We start from the raw sequence: 21369 nt of genomic DNA on the forward strand, positions 1-21369 counted from the left end.
TGTATTATCCAAAAAGTGGCTAATTCATATTAGTTCATACAATTTCATTCTTTCATTTTCTTTTCAGCTTAGTCCGTATATTAATCTGGGGTCACCACAGCGGAATGAACCGCCAACTTATCCAGCATATGTTTTAAGATGCAGATGCCCTGCCAGCTGCAATCCATTATTGGAAAACACCCATACATTCCTATTCACACACATACACTACGGAAAATTTGCTTACCCAATTCACCTATAGTGCATGTCATTGGAATGTGGGGGAAACCGGAGCACCAGGAGGAAACCCAAGCGAACACGGGGAGAACATGCAAACTCCACACAGAAATGCCAACTGACCCAGCCGAAGCTCGAACCAGCGACCTTCTTGCTGTGAGGCGACAGCGCCACCGCATCACCCTAATACAATTTCATTCTCACAAAAATGTTTGATTTTTTCGACTGGGAGCAAGGACTTGCTCACAGGGTTTCAATGATGATTTACCGTATACATTTTGGAACAGGGACCTTCTACATACCTTCGAAAGTAATTTAATACAGTTTAAATCAATGACTGCTTGCAGTCTGCAACATAATCCCACTTGAGGCCTTCTCCACAGCTATGAAGAACAAACTTTTCCTATTTTATCAGACCTGGGATCCTTTCTTTGATTGTCTAGGAACCTGTCTAAGACTCTAAGTCTCTAAGACTAAATGGTTTTCTGTAGAAATGTAATCTGCCTTTTTGTAAAATAATTTTGTATTTTTTGTCCCTATTTTTTATTTTATTTGTTTATTTTATTTGTTTATTTAGTTAATTACAATTTATTTTGATTTATTTTTATTATGTTATTATATTTTTCATGTGGTCAGGATTCAAACGACATGAATGATGTATATTATCTTATTATTCAGTGTAAATTTCTGACATGTTTTTGCACTAAAACCTTTCAATAAAAATATATTTGAAAAAAAAAGTAGAATTTTTTAAAAGAGGCGTGTCCCCAAGCCCCTCCCCTAAATGCCATTGGGAGATGAGTAAATTGCACTAAAATGAATGTATAAGATTGTACAAATTCATACGAATGAGCACTAAACCAAAAAGCTCAGTAACACTTTATTTTGATGGTCCATTTGAGTATTAGTAGACTGTTTGCTTAATGTCTGTTGATACTGCTGCTAAACAGACATTTAACTGACTATAAGAAACTTTGCAAGTAAATGTCAATTTACACTAACCCAACCCTAATCCCAACCTAACAGTCTACTTATAATCTAATGAGAATTAGTTGGCGTGTAGATGCAATGTAAGTTAAATTCAACAAACCGACCATCACAATCATAAAGTGTGACCTAAAGTCAGCATGAAATCTAAATGTACTCTTCTTATATGTCTATGTAAATAGTAGTGCTTGATATGGGCAATGTATCTGTGCACTTCATTATTCTATAAAAAATAAACTACTTCGAAATGACTTTTCTTCACTTCTGATCACATGGAATGCCTTTAGGGCAGGGCTATCACTGCATGTATACTTGCTTCCCTGCTTTACTCTATCCATAAATCTGCCACAGACATCTTCCGATAATCCAATTGGTTTCCAAAGGATGAAATCATGCACCGCCATACATTTTTGTCTAATTTCAGGAGCGTTTCAATTGGATGTATGTCATGATAAAGGACGATCTTAACTTCCGTTTCATGCTGACTTTACGAAATGTTTACAAGTGTAAGCTCATTATAGAGTCACCAAGTTTTCAATTTAATGTGTGATTGTTGTGGAGCTTACTAAACTACTTACTAGCAATGCATCAAGACCCACCTTCTGTGGGTACGTCCAGCTGATGGACACCCTGGAGTTCCACTCAGCAGTAACAGTGCAGTTCAGCGCCAGCATCTCGCCCAGTAACGTGTGCACTAAACCCGTGCTGTTCAAATACACGTCCAGGATCTTATTCACTGCACAAAGAAACAATCTCACATTTAGCCTCTAGTTATTAAATCACCAATTAGTAAATAATAATTTAAAAAACTGTATATGCACTCACCTGGTCTGTGAGTTAAAAACTTGTTCGTGTATTTGACACCATTGACGATAGTCTCACAAGAAAACAGACCAATATAGAAGAAAGTGGGACTACGGATAATGAATCCCTGCCTGCTGTTCCAGATGATGTTCCTGTGATCAGGAGCTATCCGGAGGAGAGGAAACTGAAAATTCAAGAAATAATATCATTAAAATATTTCACTTTGGAAAAGAAAAACAAACAGACTTGCACTTTCATTTGGCCGGAGCTCACAAAGGCTCTAATGGGTTCAACAGTGCACCGTCCTTCAGAAATTCTTGGAGAGCGGTGCTATGATTTTGTTTACTTCCATGTTCAAAGGAGGAAATGTTTACAGACTTAGATGTGACACTGTGGAAGTGACCTGCCCTTTCTCAGGGGATCAGGTGAATGCTTTCCTCCCAGTGTGAGCTGCTTAAGATCTCTGGGTTTCTAGGAAGCACTACTGCATTAGGTAAGACATTAGGTAAGCCCTTTATAGTGGGTTAGAGAAACATGGCCATTTTAGTGCTATTTCAGCATCGTGCCTAATAACTGCACAACATTTCCACTAACAACATCCAACGGTAAAACGAAAATACTGTCATTTTTCAAAATCATTGTGAACATTTTAGATGGCACATTGTGTAAAACCATGCCATTGCAAAAATTAGCTAATTTTTAAGGTAAACACTTAGTTGTATAGCGTGCATGCACAGATTTTTCTCTCCGAAGTTATGAGTGATGAAATGTTTTTGTACTACTTTAAAATAGATTGGCGAATATTGTTTAAGCCCTCACAGTAAGCCCTGTTGGTTTTATGGTTTTGTTTCTCAATCTATGAAACAGTGGACTGGTTCTTTGATAGCATGTGGACAAATTAAGTAGTGCAAAAACAGTTTAATGTGCATATGCGGATTATGTGTACACCATTAGTGTGATTAAAAACACATGGCTGAGTTATACAATTTAAAGTAGTACACAGACTACATTGGTCCAAAGTGAAACCTGCCAAGTTTAAACCGAATATTGAGCCTAATTGTGACAGATGTAATATTGAGCCAGCTACACTATCTGATAAGTTTTGGGCTTGTTCAAAATGAAAGGATTTCTGGCAGCTAATATTTAAATTTCTCTCTGATGCATTAAATACCTATATAGAACCATAATTTCAATATTTGGTATCACACCACAGTCTTTATGTTTTAATAAAAGTAAGATAAATGTGATTGCCTTTGCTACGCTTTTAGCTAGAAGGTTAATATTGCTTAAATGGAAGAAAAATGTTCCTTCAATCTTTAAGAAATGACTTATGGAACTTTTACACTACCTGACCTGGTGTTAATACGATATACTGTAAGAGGTTGTACTGATTTGTTTTTTTCTCACTTGGCAACCTGTTTTAGATCACATAAAGAAGCTGGACCCTTCAGTTATTTTAGAAGAGTAGAACCTTTCCTCGTTATTTTTTATTTGTTTCTTTTTCCTTTTCTTTTCATTCCTTTTTATACATAAGAGTAAATAATGTTTTACTTATTATTATTTATTTGTATTTTATTTTAACCTTCCTGTCATGTTCGGGTCAAATCTGACTCATTTACAGCTTAAAACACTCATAAATATTTTGTTTTACATCTGATTGCCTCAGGGCCTTATGATATCCTCCACACTCTGCCTTTGAACATATAAAAGTGATGATCCCCTCTTTCATTAAATTTTGAGTGTACTGTGGTGTACACCTGTGGTGTTCTCGGTCAAAAGTGACCGCCATAGGCAATAAGTGGGTATCCAGACTATATTCAACCATCAAAAGAAAACATCCCCATACACACCACCCCAACTCACACACACATTTCAGACTGAACAATGTCTATTGTGGGTACACATCTCTTTCCCGTGCTTATGTGCCAATCCTCCCACTTGATTACCTTCATGACATGACATGTTCATTTTGTAATACATTTTCAGTGCCTATTTGTATTTTCACTGCAGTTATTTTATGCCTAATTCTATAAATTCATGTTAAACACTTATTTGAGACATTGTTCACAGCAAAAGAATGTTGAATAAAAATTTGGTGGTGAAAAATACTTTTTGAGCAATTTCAGAGCAGTTAAAAGAGACCGGTCAATTTTGTAAGGGGCAGGGGGTGAACACAACAAGAGGGCTAATGTCATTTACATATTTTTATGGAATCTAAATGTATATGTGCGATGAGTTTTGTTTGTTTGCTGTCTAAATAAAAAAAAAAAGTGAAAAGCTATTTGTACTGCATGTTTCATATTTAACAGGTTCAATAAAAACACTTTTGAGGGAAAAAAACACATGACTCCATGAATGCAGTATGCAAATATTGTGCTAAAAAACTAATTTGTGCCATGCACTCATTATGCATACCCTAGTTTATTTAAAAATACACTATTAAAAAATAATATTCATTTAAAAAAGCATTTCATTGGGTTGCCAGAGCAACTTTTTCTTAATTAATTTGAAGTATCGCCACTTTGCCAGTTATGGATCTTTTTTGAACCCCTCATAACTCACTTTCATTCGCTTCTAAGTTTGTCCACTGATTGTATCTATCTAATTGACTGACTTCACCTCCTCCAACCTTTCCCCCCATTTTTTCCTTCTTTTATCATGTTTTATTTATTTATTTTTATTAGTATTATTTTATTTATTTATTTATTTATTTATTTATTTATTTATTTATTTATAATAATAATAATAATAATAATAATAATAATTATTATTATTATTATTATTATTATTATTATTATTATTATTATGTCATGCTATTATCATTATTTTATTATTTATAAATGTTTTATTGTCTTGTTACAGTAAAAGTGGAAACTCCATAAAAAAAATACATAATTGGAAGTACCAAAATCATGTTTAAAAATATGTACTTAAAGCCATTTTATTTATATATTTAGAGTATTTATATATAAAGTTTAGCATGCACCAAAATGACTACAAATGTAAATATCAAAATAAAAAATGAAAACTGCTCAATACTAAATAAAAACAAATATTCAAAATATGAAAAAATACTACAGTTATATAATTAATAGACTATTTAAATATGAACACACTTTCAAACACAATACTTTTAATCTTATATATAAAAATGTTCATTGAAAAAATAATTAAAAAGGTCTCTGGTTCGAGTCCTGGCTTGGGCCAATTCAATTCACCTTTATTTGTATAGCGCTTTTACAATGTGGATTGTGTCAAAGCAGCTTCACATAAAAGGTCATAGTAAATAGGAACAGTGTAGTTCAGTTTGTAGTGTTTAAGTTCAGTTCAGTTTAGCTCAGTTCAGTGTGGTTTAAAAATCACTACCGAGAGTCCAAACAGTGAAGAGCAAATGCAATGATGCGCAGCTCTATAGATCCCGAACCATGCAAGCCAGTGGCGACAGTGGAGAGGGAAAAAAACTTCACTAATTGGCGAAAGTGAAGAACAAAAACCTTGAGAGAAACCAGACTCGGTTGGCCACGACCATTTTCATTTCTCTGCTGGCCAAACGTCTTGTGCAGAGCTGCAGTCTCAGCGGCGGAGGCCAGTTGTTCTCCCCATGTTGGCGTAGGTTTCCTCCAGGTGATTCGGTTTCCCCCACAGTCCAAAGACATGCGGTATAGGCGAATTGAATAAACTAAATTGGCCGTAGTGTATTAGTGTGAATGAGTGTGTATGGGTGTTTCCCAGTACTTGGTTGAAGCTAGAAGGTCACCCACTGTGTAAAACATATGCTGGATAAGTTGGTGGTTAATTCCACTGTGGCGACCCCTGATGAATACAGGGACAAAGCCGAAAAGAAAATGAATGAATGAATGAATGAATAAATATTACCGAAATATTTCACACGGCACAACACTGGAACAAACACACCTGCTCCATACTAAACTATCTGGTGCCTATTTCTCCAAACAGTGATTAGTGAGCAAACATCATGTCACCTAATTAATATTCATGAGCAAAGCTGATAAGTGTTAGATGGTTCCCTCCACCTAGGCAGTGATGATCAGGCTAACACTCCTCCCTCCGGTTCAGTGCGTAAGAGTAAAGTGCGAGGATGTGGAAACGTGACTCCAGTCCATCTCCTCACATCCTGTTACTACAGGATATAGACATCGCGGCTGGGCCCTCAGGTCAGCCTCTGGAAGGGCCCTGCTGGCTACGTTCACAGCTCCAGCGAGAGGCTCAGTATTGTTCCCTTCGCAAGAGGTGCAAGATTAAAGATACACTGACAAGTGCAAAATCCTCTCAGGAAAAAAACACTCAGTGTTTCAGAGAGCTCATATTTATAGCACCATTACCTTTTGTATATCTGTGCACAGGGTCGGCAGGACATAAACAAAGCCAACCCAAATGAAATGTGGATCTTTTTTGAGCATGCAGGGAGGATAGGGATGTCATATCGCTAGCATTTCCTAAAAACAGTTTTCATCCTGCATGCGAGGAGCCAAAGGCAGCGCGAGGGGAACTGGTCAACTTGTTCTTTTCCGCTTCCCCTTCTCATCTGAAACTCATCCTGAATGGCTTAAGTGTTTTTTTTTAAACCAGTCGTTACCATATTTGGACTTATTGCATGTCTCTGGGGATCCAGTAGTATCTAATCGCTTCATAAATGCACTGCGAGCCATTTTTTTGGTTATAGCTGGATTCCTCCAACAAGGCTGTGGAAGTCATCAGGGTGCGTGAGGTGGTTTCGGCATCATCTTCTTGGCTCTGTGCTGTGCCAACAAGTAAAGGAAGTTGTGGGCGCCGCTCACTCTGAGCATCGGCTTTAAGTATCCGTGTCACGCTGAGCCAAAAAGATTTCTGTACATCCCCGTACAAACACAGATACATCCGAACTGGCACAAATAGGATGCACACTTGCCCTTTTAACCTGGAGTGATTGTGAGGACTGGGAAAGGAGTTATTTATGAATGAGAACAAGAGGAAGCATGGTAGTGTATGGAAGTGGAAGCTATAGACGAAAAATCAGGATTGGCATGAATATCTGAGCTCACCAATACCTGATGCCAATTGATTGACTTCCAAATCAGAAATTTACTACGTTTTTTGACAATTTTTAGACTAAATGAACCAAAATTGCTATTAAGTAAAATGATTAAAATGATTAAAACGTAAACTATTAACATAATTTTCATCAATTAGGGATACAATAAAATGAATTTCAAATATTTGTTTCAAAATGCATCTCATTTGATTGCAAGAGCAACATTTCTGATTAAATTTGAAGTGCTAAAACTAAAAGAAATCTAGAAAAAATAATTAAGCATATATAAATGAGCAAAAACTGCAAATCTTTTAGTGATCTGGGGTGCATTTTTGAAAACCATCAATAAAAAAACAACTAAGGTCGCAAGTCTTTAGCGATCTTCATAATGATGATTGCGTTGCCTTCGTAGTGCACTTTGAAAACATGTATGCCATTTTGAATGCAGCCGTGGCTCATGATGAAACCTATAGGTGACCTATTATTTAAAAGCAGGATTTATGTCTCCAAAGTTTGTGAAAACAAAAATATATAGAATACATGAAAGGTTTTAATTTATAGAAGATTATTTATTAAGAAATGTATCTGAACTGTATATGACATGGGCCTGCTGGTTAGAACATTTCTGCAGTGGTGTGAATGTGTCTGGTGTGAAGTAGACTTTTACAATAAATAAAATAAAAAAAATGAACGAATTACGATTTATATGATTTATTCATGAGATTAGAATACATGTTAGCTAAATAGTTTTATGTTTTAGAATAGAATATGGAATATTCTCAATAATATTTCTAAAGGAAACAGACCCTGCACGTGCCATTTACATATATTTCCATTAATATGGAAAACAAGTGCATGTTTTTACCAAAACTAATATTAGATTTTTTTTAATGCGGGTGCATTACAATATAATCTGCACAAACATGATGTGGGTTTTCTCTAAAAAAGTTGTTACCCCACCCAATTTAGAGCATCAATATGGACGTTTTACATTAGAACTAATGTGGTTCAAATGATGGATCTGCGAAAGAGAAACTACAGTTTTGAGAAACATTCGGTACTCCATTGTTTATTTCCCAAATTATGCATCGTACTATGAAAGTTCAGCTGTGAGTTATGTCGTTGTTTGGAAAACGCACCCCTGTACGGTAGCCAAGAGAGCTTAATGCGATGCAACTTAAGAAAACACATGCAAATAGAAAACAACCAATCGCAAATTAAGAAATATCTTCATCAGTTTGACAGCATGTGTGCTGCAAATCCTCACAATGCAAACACAAATAGAAAAACAGCACAATGGAAATATTTCAGGAGGAGGAACTGAAAAAAGTGAAGGAGCCGGCTGTCTATTAGTCAGTGAAGTTGTGGGAATTTTTTTGTTCATTTTAACACCCTGATTCTTTTGTCTTTTGCGTATTATTCGCCTAAATAAACTCACGATTAACTGTAAATCTTTATTAGATAACTAATTTAAGTTAATATCCTAAACTAAATATAAGTTCAAGGTTAATAAAAAAAATTTGCAATGCTTCATTGCTAAAACGAGGTCAAAATAAATCGCAGATTAAAAAATATTCAAGCCCTTTTACAATTACAACGTGCTAACTCCAGTCAACAGTTGTTGTTTTTTTTTTCAGATCAAAAAGTGCATGTGCTGTGAGGATTTGCAGTGCGTTTTAATTATGTGTATGTGTTGCGAGGATATGTAGTGCAGTTTTCCATTTGTGAGGCTTTGCAGCATGATTTTAATTTGTGTTGTGAGGACTTGCAACATGAGCGCTGTCAAACCAATGAAGATGTTTTCTTAATGTCCTGGTGTTTTTTTTTATTTGCTTTCGTAAGTTGCAGCTCATAAGCTCTCTCAGTTACAGTACATCGAAACACCGTTTCAAAGTACGTTTTTGTATACAATACCATTATTGTCTTTATGTAAGCTACAAATTTTGCAAAAACTATGATGTAATAAACATGTTTTGTCCTTGAACCAGATATTGTCAACCAAAACAACAATGGCGGACTTCAATTGACTGAACAACATGGCCAAATACCGACCTGTCATGAACAGCATTTTTATTTAATTTTACGGATCTGTGTGCAGAGGGATTGTTTTGATAATATTGCTGTCTGTATGCAAAACTATACAAAAATGCAAATGTAATCGTGCCTTCAGTCCAGTACAGTCACCATAATCAATAAATCCTGCATATTAAACATTTATCTTGTAAATGGCTATGATTCTCTCACATTTAACGTTTTATGCTGACAGACAAATAAAAAGTGTGGTTTATGTGATTTACCCAAAATGGATAGTTCACCCAAAATAAAAATTCTGCCATCATTTATTTACCCTTTACTTGTTCTAAAGCCGTTTGAGTTTCTTTCTTCTGTTGAACACTAAAGATTAACCGAACACTAAAGATAAACCATTGACTTCAATACTATTTATTTTTCCTCTTATTTAAGTCAATGGTTTCAGGATTTCATGTTCTTTCAAAATGTCTTCTTTTGTGTTCAACAGAAGAAAGAAACTCATAAACAATTGAGGGTGAGTAATAGTGAGTAAATAGGCAATTTAGGCAAATGCTAAGGGCGCTGTACATCCAGGTGGGCGCCAGATATGAAGGAAGAAAAAAGTGTAACTTCCACTATTTTTAAAACTAGTTGGTGTAATGACTTTAGAAAAGAATAAGCCCACAATCATTTAACTGCATATCAAAGCCTACTATTTAGCAGTAGTAATAATAATAATAACAATATAGCTGGCTAAGATGCCTGCCCCTCTTCCAACTAATTAGATTTTACCTGCTATATGGTGGTTGTTTTTTGATGGGTCAACAACGTCAAAACATCCCAAACTGTCTGATGCCCAGGGGAGAAAAAAATAAGAGGAGGAAAAACGCAACAAAGACAGAGGTAATGTTGCTATAAAGATGAATATTTTAAGTTACATTGCATCTACTGTACATGCCAACGAATTCTCATTAGACTATAAGTAGACTGTTAGGTTGGGGTTAGGGTTAGCGTAAGTTGACATGTACTTGCAAAGCTTCTTATAGTCAGTTAAAAGTCTGTTGAAGGAGCAGTATCAGCAGATAATAAGCAGACAATCAACTAATACTCAAATGGACCATCAAAATAAGGTGTTACCCTTGCTTTTCTTGAGTATCAAACTTCTTCAGCCTTGCAATTCCAGCTCTACTATTTGATTATGACTAAAAAGAAATAGAATAATGAGATGGCAACTCATCAAAGTTTCTAGTTGTCTGGCTGGCCCCGTCCACTTTAACATTTCAGTGGTCTATAATGCTGCATCAAATGCGTTCTGATTGGCTGAAACTATCTCACATGTTGTGTTCAGTGCTGACACTCTGGAAGAGGGAAAAGGGAAGTGTCTGATGAAATGATCTGACTCACAGTTGAGTCACTCACCTTAACCAACGAGACTTTGGCGTCTGGGTTTGTGACTCTGCATGGAAAGACCAACGGCTCTCCCTCCTTCATGTACACCACATCTGGGATCTCCGACTGCACCTTCACAAACGGCCGCTGGCTATCTGAAACACCAATGCTGAGGTCAGGAACAAACACACAATAAATGCTGACAACAATCTAGAGTCAGCAGCAAGTACAGAAAGTTTGCTCGCTTGTTATCAAACGCTCTCTGTTGTTTTCTTGGTTACACTTTCGCTCCAGTTTGCAATATTCTTGTGGCAATGAAAGGCTTTGGGTGTTGCTCGCCCCATTGTTCAGTGCTCTAATGTTATTAAAGGAACGGAAAAAAAAATCTCTGAACATTTTAACAAAAGTACCCCAAGGACTGCTGGATGTTTCCTTGTCGTGCTTTGATTCAATATAAAGGATGAAGGGTGAGGCTAAATGGACATGGCCGCAAGAGCGATTGATGGTCCTCAGGGGCCTTGTTGGCTAACCGGGGGCCGCACCTAGTGACCTGCGGCACCTCTTAGTCTTCCTTAATGCCTGACCGGGGAGGATCCCGGCCTCTCTTCTGCCCCGGGATGCCCTCAAGATGCCCACTCCCATGCGCAGACACGCATGCTAACAAACATACACAAGAAAACATCGCATCCTCTGTCCTCGTCTCCGAGCTGTTCCTCCCCCCTTGACCAGCACAGGATACGGACAGCCGGGCTGAGGGACACAGATAAGGCCGGGTACCCTGGGAAAGGCTGCCCAAGAGCTGAGCCTTTCAACAGCTGGGGTTATTTCTGTCCCCTTGAGGTAGCACGTAAATGAAAGTTATAGCTTTAAATATAGTGAGGGAGGACAGCTTACAGCGCAAACCCACACAAAAAAAAATCTCAGCGCAAAATCATGCCAGACGCGCACTTAGTCGGATGTGTTGCCTTGAGAGAAAAATGGTGTTTAGGTATTATTTGCTTCCTGAGACTTCCTGTTTAGCCTTAAGCAACAGGAATAGTTAGTGAGATGGCCAAGCTATTGAACGATGGAAGGAGAGAAAGGATTACCATAAAATCAAAAATAAATACTGCAGTGTTTAGCAATCAAGGATTTATCAGTAAACGTATTTGCTCAATGATAAGGGTGGAAATCCTGTCAGTCAGGACATCGCAGTTATTGCAAATCACAATGATCCTCATCCTACAATCTAATACATTGTTAATGGACAAAATACAGTTCCACCCTACATTTTTCTCTTTTCTGTGATGATATTTTACTTTAATATGCAGCACAAAAAAAGAAACGAAAAGATGCAACAAAGCTTTTTTTTTATCAGTTTGTGGCATCACATTTGATTCTTGGACACAGAAAGTTGACAGATCTTCAAATTTGCAACAAAAGCAGTGATCATTAATATAATTTTTGAATTCAGACGTCCTGTTTCAGGAGGACGGGTGAGGCAAATATCCCACCAACCAACTGCCACAACAGGTGCATAAACGGTTCATCAACACGAACAGTCACAGAAGAGAAGAAAATTAAGAAAAAAATATACTTCTCTATATAGTCAACAGTTTTATTGTTTCTTGAAACAATACTGAAGATTTTCTAAAGTATGGTAAACAAATTGTCCTAAAAAAAATAAAATGCTGCACTCTCAAGAGTTCATAGTTAGGCATTTTCAGAAGACCTCTAGCTTTTTTAGTCAGCTTTGGTGGACACTGTCTCATGCCTCATTCACAGTATGAGCGACTCGCAGCGGCAAACGCGACAAGCGACCATTCATTTCAATGGAGAGCGACCAGATGGGCGTGTCAAGCGACGAGACAAAATTGAGAATCCTTCAACTTTATGCAAATGAAAAGCGACTTTCTTGAGCGACAGCCAATAGAAGCTCCAGTAGAGCTCACATGATCCTCTCTCAGCTTGCTCAGAGGCGGTTGTATTTGTGCTGTATATACCTCAGTGTTGTCAGATTGGACGGATTCCCGCACAATTGGGTGGTTTTGAATTTGACTTTGCGGGTAAAAAATGTCATTGGCTGGTTGACAAAATGTTCAGACTAATGCAACAATTAAAATGATGCATGACTTTACTGTTTACTAAGTCCCGTCTTTGTGGATTATGTGAAGACATTCCCTTTTCAAGTCGATCAACTCGATCTCTCAACATGTATGAAGGACGTAAAAACCTGCCATCTGAGAAACTGAGCTGATCTTAGTTTGGTTTGAACACGAAAAGAGGTGAAGGCTGTAGTAGTGAAAAGTGTAAGTACTCGCCCCCATTATGTCAGCACCGGACCTTGTTGAAACCAGGTTGAAATCTACACAGGCAGTCAGGCAGCATAATACAGAGAGTGGACCAAAGTGCATCAAATGATCGGCAATTAAAAGGAAAAAAAATAGAAAAAATATATATATTTTTATATTAGACACACATCTAATGTTTGTATTTGCACCAGCAAGAGGAGGTGAAGGAACGTTGTATCAAAATCTGATTCCCTGGACAAATTTGATTCCCCTTCATGTGCACGCGCATCACGCAGCCCCTGCAGTTAAACTCAAAGCGGTTTCTCATGACACTTTTATCAATCATTTTTTTCCACAATTGACAGCAAAAACAAACATAGAAGAGTTATCTGATTGACAAGCAGTGCCTACTTAAGTTCAACAGAATTTAAAATGCCAAATGGGATGAATGTATACCATATTTCGAATGTAATTACACAACATTAAGTGCAGTGTGTGGGTGAGAGAAGGGCAGTGTTTCCATGTGATCTGGTTATGTTGTGGTTCTGTAACTGCTGGTGTTGGTTGCTGTATGGTTAAAAAATATGACAGTTGAAGTAACTAGATTAATTTCGATTTAAATTAGTTAAAATCAAATAAAATATTATTCTAATATTTTGGGTTTTTTTAAGCGTTTGGAGGGGTTTGGAAAAAGTTTTTTTGGGCTGGAAAAAGTCTGCTATATCTGGCAACACTGATATATCTACGAAGAGCTGTTATATCTCCGTTTGCAGCAGGTCATCACCCAGAGCTACAGGCAGCTACAGAGTCGCTGCTAGTGTAAATGAGGCATAAGGCTGTGTCCGGAAATCGCCTACTTCCATAATATAAAGTATGCTAATAACAGTACGCGAGCCAAGTAGTATGTCTGAAATCACAGAAATTGAAAAACAGTATGCGAGAAGTAACCAGATGATTTACTACTTCCGGCGAGATTCTGAAGTGTGCATCTGATGGACGCTACGCTATCCATGATGCACAGCAAGAGAATTCATAAATAGGAGTGAAGAGACGCAACTGACGCAGGTAGGTCACATGGTCATGACAAAAAGGCAGATGTAGCCCGTCCAAGTTCCATTCATACTACTCACATTCAGACTGTATAGAAAATACTTTTTAACGGTCAAGTAGTACATTTGAATTCAAATGCAGTGCCTACTGAGTAGTAGGTAATTTCAGACAGCCTAAGTGTTTGAATATTCACCTGAAGCATCTTACCTGTGACGTAGACGTAGACAGAAGTCTGTTTGCGCTCCTTTTGCCGGTACCTGCAGCGGAAGGAGCCAGTGTGCTGAGTTAAAGCAGGACTGAGCGTCAGCCGGCTGCAGTACTGGTTATTTTTCTTCCCGCACTGACTGTTCTCTATATGTGTGCCGGGGTACAGTTTTGGTACTCCTGATGGCAAAACCCACTGGAGCTCCCACCGTCCCCTAAAACATAGTTTAGGTTAAACAAAGAGCTTTGCACTTAACTGGTAAAAAATGTCTGATACCACTAGAGAAAAGGCTTCTACTTTACAAATTGGAGTGTTTATACTAATAGTTTGGTTCTCTTGGTACAGTACGTTGGTCTAGATGAAGGAGTGCTAGTTTGCTTTGCATTTAAAAAAAAAAAAAACAGGACTTACAAAATATCTAAAAGAATGCTGTGTGTGTTGAGCTGAATGAGCTTTAAAGTGCATACATGTGATAGACTTTTTACAACTTCAAAACAGGTAAAGTGTTTATAAAATGTGTAAATGGATTCTACTGCAAAATAATTATTTCTCACGTGTATTAAACTGGCAATGTTGCAATTTTGCCTAAAAATAATCGGAATGCTTGAGCATTCTGTCCTTTATATGGATGCATCTTGTGATTTCATGTTTTTGATTTGTTTAAATGTCTTATATGTTTGTTTTAAGTTTGTCTGGAAGACGAATGAGGCTCATTTTCATTAGTATCGGTCTACATCTTTGGTGTGCACCAAGGTCCGAATGGCATTGACCAGAACTTTTTAAATGAGCTACTCAAATAGAGCAATTGTAGAGCAATTGAGTTTGATTTCATCTACTAAAACCTGCCAGGTCTGAACACCCTTTAAAACATTTAATGTAGCATAGAATTTAAGGTAAATGTTCAGTCATTATCAGTTTATGATTGACTTATGATTTAATTTTTAGTATTTAGATTTGTAAAAGTTTCTTTTTGCTTTAATGTCAGCATTATTGCATTAAAGCATTTGTGTAAAGCATGATGATCATGTTCTCCAACATGATTTGAGTCAATCTGACTCATGCATGAGAAATGTTGACCTTTTGTAAAAAGGATTAAAAATTTGTTTCACAAGTTCACAGTTGCATATAATTTAGACAGAGTATGGTAATGCATGTTGGGCATGTTTTCCGGGAGAAGTGCTCAGAGATCAGGAATGGCCCAAACCAAGAATTTTCATTTGTGAAATTATAAACTAAAAATATTCTAAATTAAACCTTAATCCAATTCTGAATCCCAAATGCTTTTGGAATCCTCATTTTGTATGCATTTTATAATGTCTCATGCCAAACTTTTTTTTTTATGTTTCTACATTCCTCCTGACCAATCTGTATCACTTCTGTTAATCATGAAGCTATATTACTCAAACATCACATCACAAGTTAACCACTTCCTCCTCCTCCTTTAACTGTGAGACAATATGATGCTTCACTCACCTGCAGTTTAGCTGAAGTGTCTGATTTCTCTCTATAACAAGTTGCTTCTCAGTAACATCCAACACTGGAGAACTGAACCTTCCTTTTGTGTCTGTATCTGTAAGACAGGGAAGACAGAAGCTGCTGAATAACACCTTGTGAAAATAGTGAAAAAAAATGTGAAATAGTTATTTGCCTCAGTAATGCAGGACTTACATAACTAATAATTAATTAAGACTACATAAAACTGATTCCTGTTAATAGACTTATTAAGTTTTTGTTCAGAGATTTTGAGGATCTTTACATGACATTGTTCATGCACAAAACGAGAGGCAAACGAAATAAAATTATATAAATGTGATGCAAAAAAAAAACCTCAAACTTGTATGGATCATTTTAAAAACTATCAAAACAATTATAAAAACGTAAATACACCCAAATCTTTTGATGACAGCCTTACATTGGGATTTTTACTGTTGGCAAACAATTATAAAAGCTAAATTGCAGCTGTTAAAATATAATCAAAAATATTTTATGTATTTAGGCTAATAGATCTTATTTTATATTGTTTAAACTACAAAGTAATTAATTAAGTTAACTTTTCATCTTTGGATGTTTTTTGTATTATTTAAAAAAAAAAAGGATCAAACAGAATGTATGTGTATGTGTATTTTTTTTTCTAAACAAATCATAATATTTCTGCATAAAAACCTATAAAATTTGCATTTCACTTGATTAATAAGACACGTAACGTCTATATAACGCCTGGGGAACATAAAACGAACGTAATGACTGAACTATTGTGCGCAGAATAATTGCGTGCCTTTTTAAAATGATTTACCATATCCGCATGATGCTGTGACATTAATAGCCTCTTTGCTATGCAAAGTCGCATGCAATGCAATAAAAAATTACGCATGCATGCTCTTTTTGACGTTTTTGTTGAAGCACATAAATGATGTGATTTTAAAGCATCTCGTCTCTATGCAGATCTGCCCTGCACAATACTAACCGCTGTCGCCATTGTTTTTTTTTTTTTAAAACGCACAGCATCATTTCCTTCTGTACATTAAATACAGAAGGTATTGTAGTAAGACCAATGAAAGAAGGAAACAGGAGTCAAGCACTTTTTCCCATAGCAAGTCCCGCATGAGATTGAAACAGGCTCGTTATCAGCCGGTCCACACGCTGAGGTTCCGTTTCAGAAACGCAGGTACTAATGACAGGACGAGAAGCTGCCAAGTTCAACAAACTTTACACGTCATGTTTGAATTAATGCAAATGAATGCAGTAAATGGGTTTAACGTTTAAATAAACGACTAATAATAACCGTCATAATCATAATGAATGTTAAATTGACTAGATAATGAGTTTCAGTTCAGTTAACTTTTTTTAGTTAATTAGTACATTATCGGGACGGTGTATTTCCTGCTTTCATTATTATTATTATTTGTATTAAATTTGTGATAACCGAATAATTGAAAATAAAAATACATCTACACAAAATAATTAGAATAAAGGTTAATTGGAATCGTTTTTTAAGAACTTTTAACACCCATGGCACATTTCATTCCATAAAAGGTTCTTTAATGGTTTTTCTTTATATTATCAAAATGTTCTTCACTATACACTGAAAAACTTATTCATGCTAAATTGCTGCAAACAATGTATTTTGGTTGAATTTAAACAAACAAATTAAACTGAGTAATTTTCAACTTAATTAGTTTGTTTAAAATCAGCCCAAATAAATTGCTTACAACCACTGAACTTAAAAACATTTAGTTAACCAAAGGAATCATATTTAAATAATTTTTTTTCAGTGTTTGATCTTTTAAAAACTTCAAGGAACTTTTTGGTTATTCCTTATGTTCCTGAGTGTACTGCTTTGTAAATATGATGGAGAAACTGCAGGAATTAAATATGAAATGTTTAAAAATGTCGTTGCCATTTCAAGTTCAATGGAGATCTTATTTTTTGATCCTCAAAAACTAACTATGCTTTTACTTTGTTGGTCTCCAAGAACCATTTATGATAGTCAAATCAGTAACAATATCAACACCCAATAATGGTCAATAAAATAACCAAGGGCAGCTCTAAACGGAACCATCAATGACAAAGAACCTCATTTAGAACAATGAAGGAATTTTTGAGGGGTCTTTTTCGAATTCACAAACTCCTACAAATCAGAACCTTTCGATCAATAAGCCGAATAAAAATAGCTAGCCCATAGCATATAATCAATAATTCAATTAGTATTGTTATTAGTCTGTTTATTAACAAAATTTTAATTGTTTAGGCTACTTATAATTTGCATGCACGCATAATGCATTTATTAAAGTGAATTGGTCTTATTTGGCAATTTTAAACTTGTTTTAATGATGCATTCAGTTTCTGACTTTTTATAGGCTACATCTTCATAAAATCTTCTATATACTCTATAGAGCATTATATTTATATATTCTATAGAGGATTATATTTAAAAAAAATCTTTTCTATATTCTTGTTAATTTTGCTAAATATATATATATATATTTTTCCCACCAGAGCTGTCTGCTTTCGTGCACGCAGGTATGCGGATACATGCGTAAAACACGTCGACATTAATCAAGTTCAGTTTTGCATCCTGTGATGTGAATGCTGAGCTGTTGACCAATAAAGCAGTGATAATCAAGCCATGCGGACAGTACATCGCTTCACCCCCTGCTTCCTCCCCGCGGGTCTGTTTAAGCTATAACACTCTGATTAGCGCTGGTTCCTGCCGCACGGTGGTCATGACCCCGAAGTCATTTATATTAGAACTTCCATTTCACAAAGTCATCAGGCTCAGGAAATAACGCCCTCTCTGATTCAACCGGGGCCAAACATTGAAGACGGATGCCAAGTAAGAGCAGAGAGGTCCCTACTATCAAAACAACTTGTCCTGATATGGCAGGCAGTTTTAGCATTCAATAAAACAATTTATTTATTTATTTTTATTTTTTTGCAGGCTGCATTTTGTTGTTCAGAATTCACATGTGCATTGTTAAATCTCTTTTGTATAGCCTACTGCCTTACATATTTTTATTGCTATTTTGAACTTATATAATACACATGAATTTATCATGATCGTATTTTAATATTTGTTGTTGATATTATTGTTGGTACAGTACTGTATTTTTATCATTGCAATTTGTACACACACTTTGCCAACTGAATTTATGCATTTTAATAATAATTTTACTTAATAATTTAGCATATGTAATTTTTGTATTTTTCTGCAAATGCATTGCACCTATATAGCAGCAATGCCAAATATGCTATCTTTAATGTATACAGTCCGAAATGACTTTTGCTGCTTGTTCAAACTGCTTATTTAAAATGTGTTTAAACAACACAATTCTTATTTTTTGGGGGGAATAACTTAATTGTTTTATGCTCAATCCACTTAAATTAGTAAAAAAAACATTAAGTTAATAGATTTGTGTTGGGACAACAGGAAGGAATTGTGTGCAACCCAGCATTTTTGTATCCACTAAGCGACAAGCAGATGAACCAATGAATTCTTCTGACAAATTTGTTGCTACCAGCAGGTTACTAATTATATTAAAATAGATACTTGTCAGTTTGATAATATTTGGTGGTCTAATAAAATTTTGGTGGAAAAATTAGCCTATACAATTAGCCTTATATGTATGCTAATGTATCATTTAAAGTGCTTGCATTAAAAAAACATGTTGTTACAGTGATAAATTTGGTACCCCATTCATAACCTAACCCCTAGGCTACACTAAAACTCAAGAACCATACACTTAGCCTACTTTTAAACCTAACCATTTATCAAAATCATTTGCCGTAAATGTTGGAATTTTGCAAAATTATATAAAAGCGCATACCAGTTATTTTTTGTACATAGTGGTAATAAATGTTAAATCGGCTTGCCATAGTCGTGGGAAAACAAAAATCGTAGTAAATTGATTTCTTGCGTAATTTTGCAATTCTGCCATACGCTTGATTGGCATTTGAGTAAGAATAGTCTATTAAAGATAAACATATCCGAACAAGTTTATATTTACATAAAAAGTCTCTGGAAGTTTTTTCAAGGTATCATTAAAGAGAAAGATGCGCTGGAGCTGAGCAATGCAACACTCTCCTCCGCGCGCATTCCAGACTTGTTCTTCAGCACGTTGATGGAGTGTGAAACAAGTGCTTACTTTGAATATAATGACAAGTAGCTAATATTAATATATAGGCTATACATAAATGTATGCTTTACACGAACAGAAATAAAACACTTAAAAATAAAGCACTTACCTTTAGTCAGAACACGTCCTGACAGTCCAAATATCATCACAAATAATATATCGAACATTCTCTTGGTCTTGATTGAGGTCGTTTGTTTGGAGATGAAGGAACACCTATGGAGGAATATATAACACTGCGGATCCAATACTCCAGAGAATCAGTTCACCTCACAACGCCAAACTCCTGAAACCCTGCTTTCACGGGGACTACAGTAAACCTCGGTACTGTCCGGAATGTGTACGAACTCTTGAAGCAGGAGGACCGCGCATGAATTCCAGTATCAGTCTTTCCCATTATGACTGCGGGCTGGGATTTATTCATTTCCCACCGCCACCGGAGCTTCCGTGACGCTCATCGACACACCCATCCCGCCACTGACGTGACTTACACGGGTCCGATGTACTGTACAGATCCGCGGACGCTCCTTCAGGCAAAGCCTCAATAAACATGTTTACTGGTGTACAGTTCAAGTCAAAATTATTAACCCCCTTTGACTTTTTTTTCTTTTTTAAATATTTACGAAATAATGTTTAACAGAGCAAGGAAATTTTCACAGTATGTCAGATAATATTTTTTCTTCTGGAGAAAGTCTTATTTGTTTTATTTCGGCTAGAATAAAAGCAGTTTTTATTTTTTTTTAAAAAACATTTTAAGGTTAAAATTATTAGCACCTTTAAGCTATATATATTTTTCTATAGTCTACAGAACAAACCATCTTATACAATAACTTGCCTAATTACCCTAACCTGCCTAGTTAACCTAATTAAGCTAGTTAAGCCTTTAAATGTCACTTTAAGCTGTATAGAAGTGTCTTAAAAAATCTAGTCAAATATTATTTAATGGCAAAGATTAAATAAATCAGTTATTAGAAAATTAAAATTATTATGTTTAGAAATGTGTTGAAAAAAATCTGACTTGAACTATAAATCTGTAACAATTAAGCCACGGGAATTAAGCGGGATCGAATTAAGCGGAAATTAAGCCACTATCCCGATTCTCAAAAAAGGAGAAAATGATTTTTTTCAGATGTTTTAGCAATGAAATTAATATACAATAATTGAACGAAAAATTATATAACATATTCCTCTTTATTACATTAAAATACCAACTTTTTCCAAGCTGTTTTTCATAAAATTCATCAAGAGAAATGAAAATGAACACAATTGAGGCAACTATTTTGATTAGAAAACTGTTTCATGGAAAAAGCCGAGCACAGTTTGAAACACTGGTAAAATCTGAAAAACTGGAGAATTCAGAAAAAAAACTATATTTAAATAATAAATTTTACTATGTCCAGAAAAGGGGACTCAGTTTTTAAGATGCCATGGACCCCCAAATGTGATGATCTAACAATGCACGTAAAAGGCATCTGTGTGGTTTCTTGTATATTTTGTCTTGCATAATTTTTATTGAATGGATGAATAATAAAATGAATATTATAAATAGGTCTAAAATATTATTTGGAAAATATTTAGACTGCGGTAGTTCATTCTACTGTGGTGGCCCCTGATAAAGCAGGGAATAAGCCCAAGGATTTATTTTGTTACACGTCTTTTTCTTTCTTTCTTTCTTTCTTTCTTTCTTTCTTTCTTTCTTTCTTTCTTTCTTTCTTTCTTTCTTCTTTCTTTCTTTCTTTCTTTCTTTCTTTCTTTCTTCTTCTTTCTTTCTTCCTT

General features: G+C 35.7%; 1 protein-coding gene across 3 annotated transcripts in view; it reads right to left on the reverse strand.

Annotated features, from left to right (window-relative positions):
- Positions 1 to 19974, reverse strand: part of flt1 (fms related receptor tyrosine kinase 1) — a 68238-nt gene extending 48264 nt beyond the window's left edge. For 2 of the 3 annotated variants that reach the window (XM_056450388.1, XM_056450389.1), the window contains exons 1-6: positions 19706 to 19974; positions 15437 to 15533; positions 13966 to 14177; positions 10469 to 10593; positions 2029 to 2191; positions 1803 to 1939 (exon numbers count right to left, since the gene is read on the reverse strand). In XM_056450388.1, coding sequence (XP_056306363.1) covers positions 1803 to 1939; positions 2029 to 2191; positions 10469 to 10593; positions 13966 to 14177; positions 15437 to 15533; positions 19706 to 19763 — 792 coding nt within the window. In that variant the 5' untranslated portion in view covers positions 19764 to 19974. Of the gene's footprint in view, positions 1 to 1781; positions 1940 to 2028; positions 2192 to 10468; positions 10594 to 13965; positions 14178 to 15436; positions 15534 to 19705 lie in introns of all 3 variants that reach the window. The other variant, XM_056450387.1, reaches the window with a different exon arrangement.
- Between the last annotated feature and the right edge of the window lie 1395 nt (positions 19975 to 21369).

The sequence above is a fragment of the Danio aesculapii genome, chromosome 24, assembly GCF_903798145.1.
Source record: "Danio aesculapii chromosome 24, fDanAes4.1, whole genome shotgun sequence".
In the NCBI taxonomy this organism is placed as follows: Eukaryota; Metazoa; Chordata; class Actinopteri; order Cypriniformes; family Danionidae; genus Danio; species Danio aesculapii.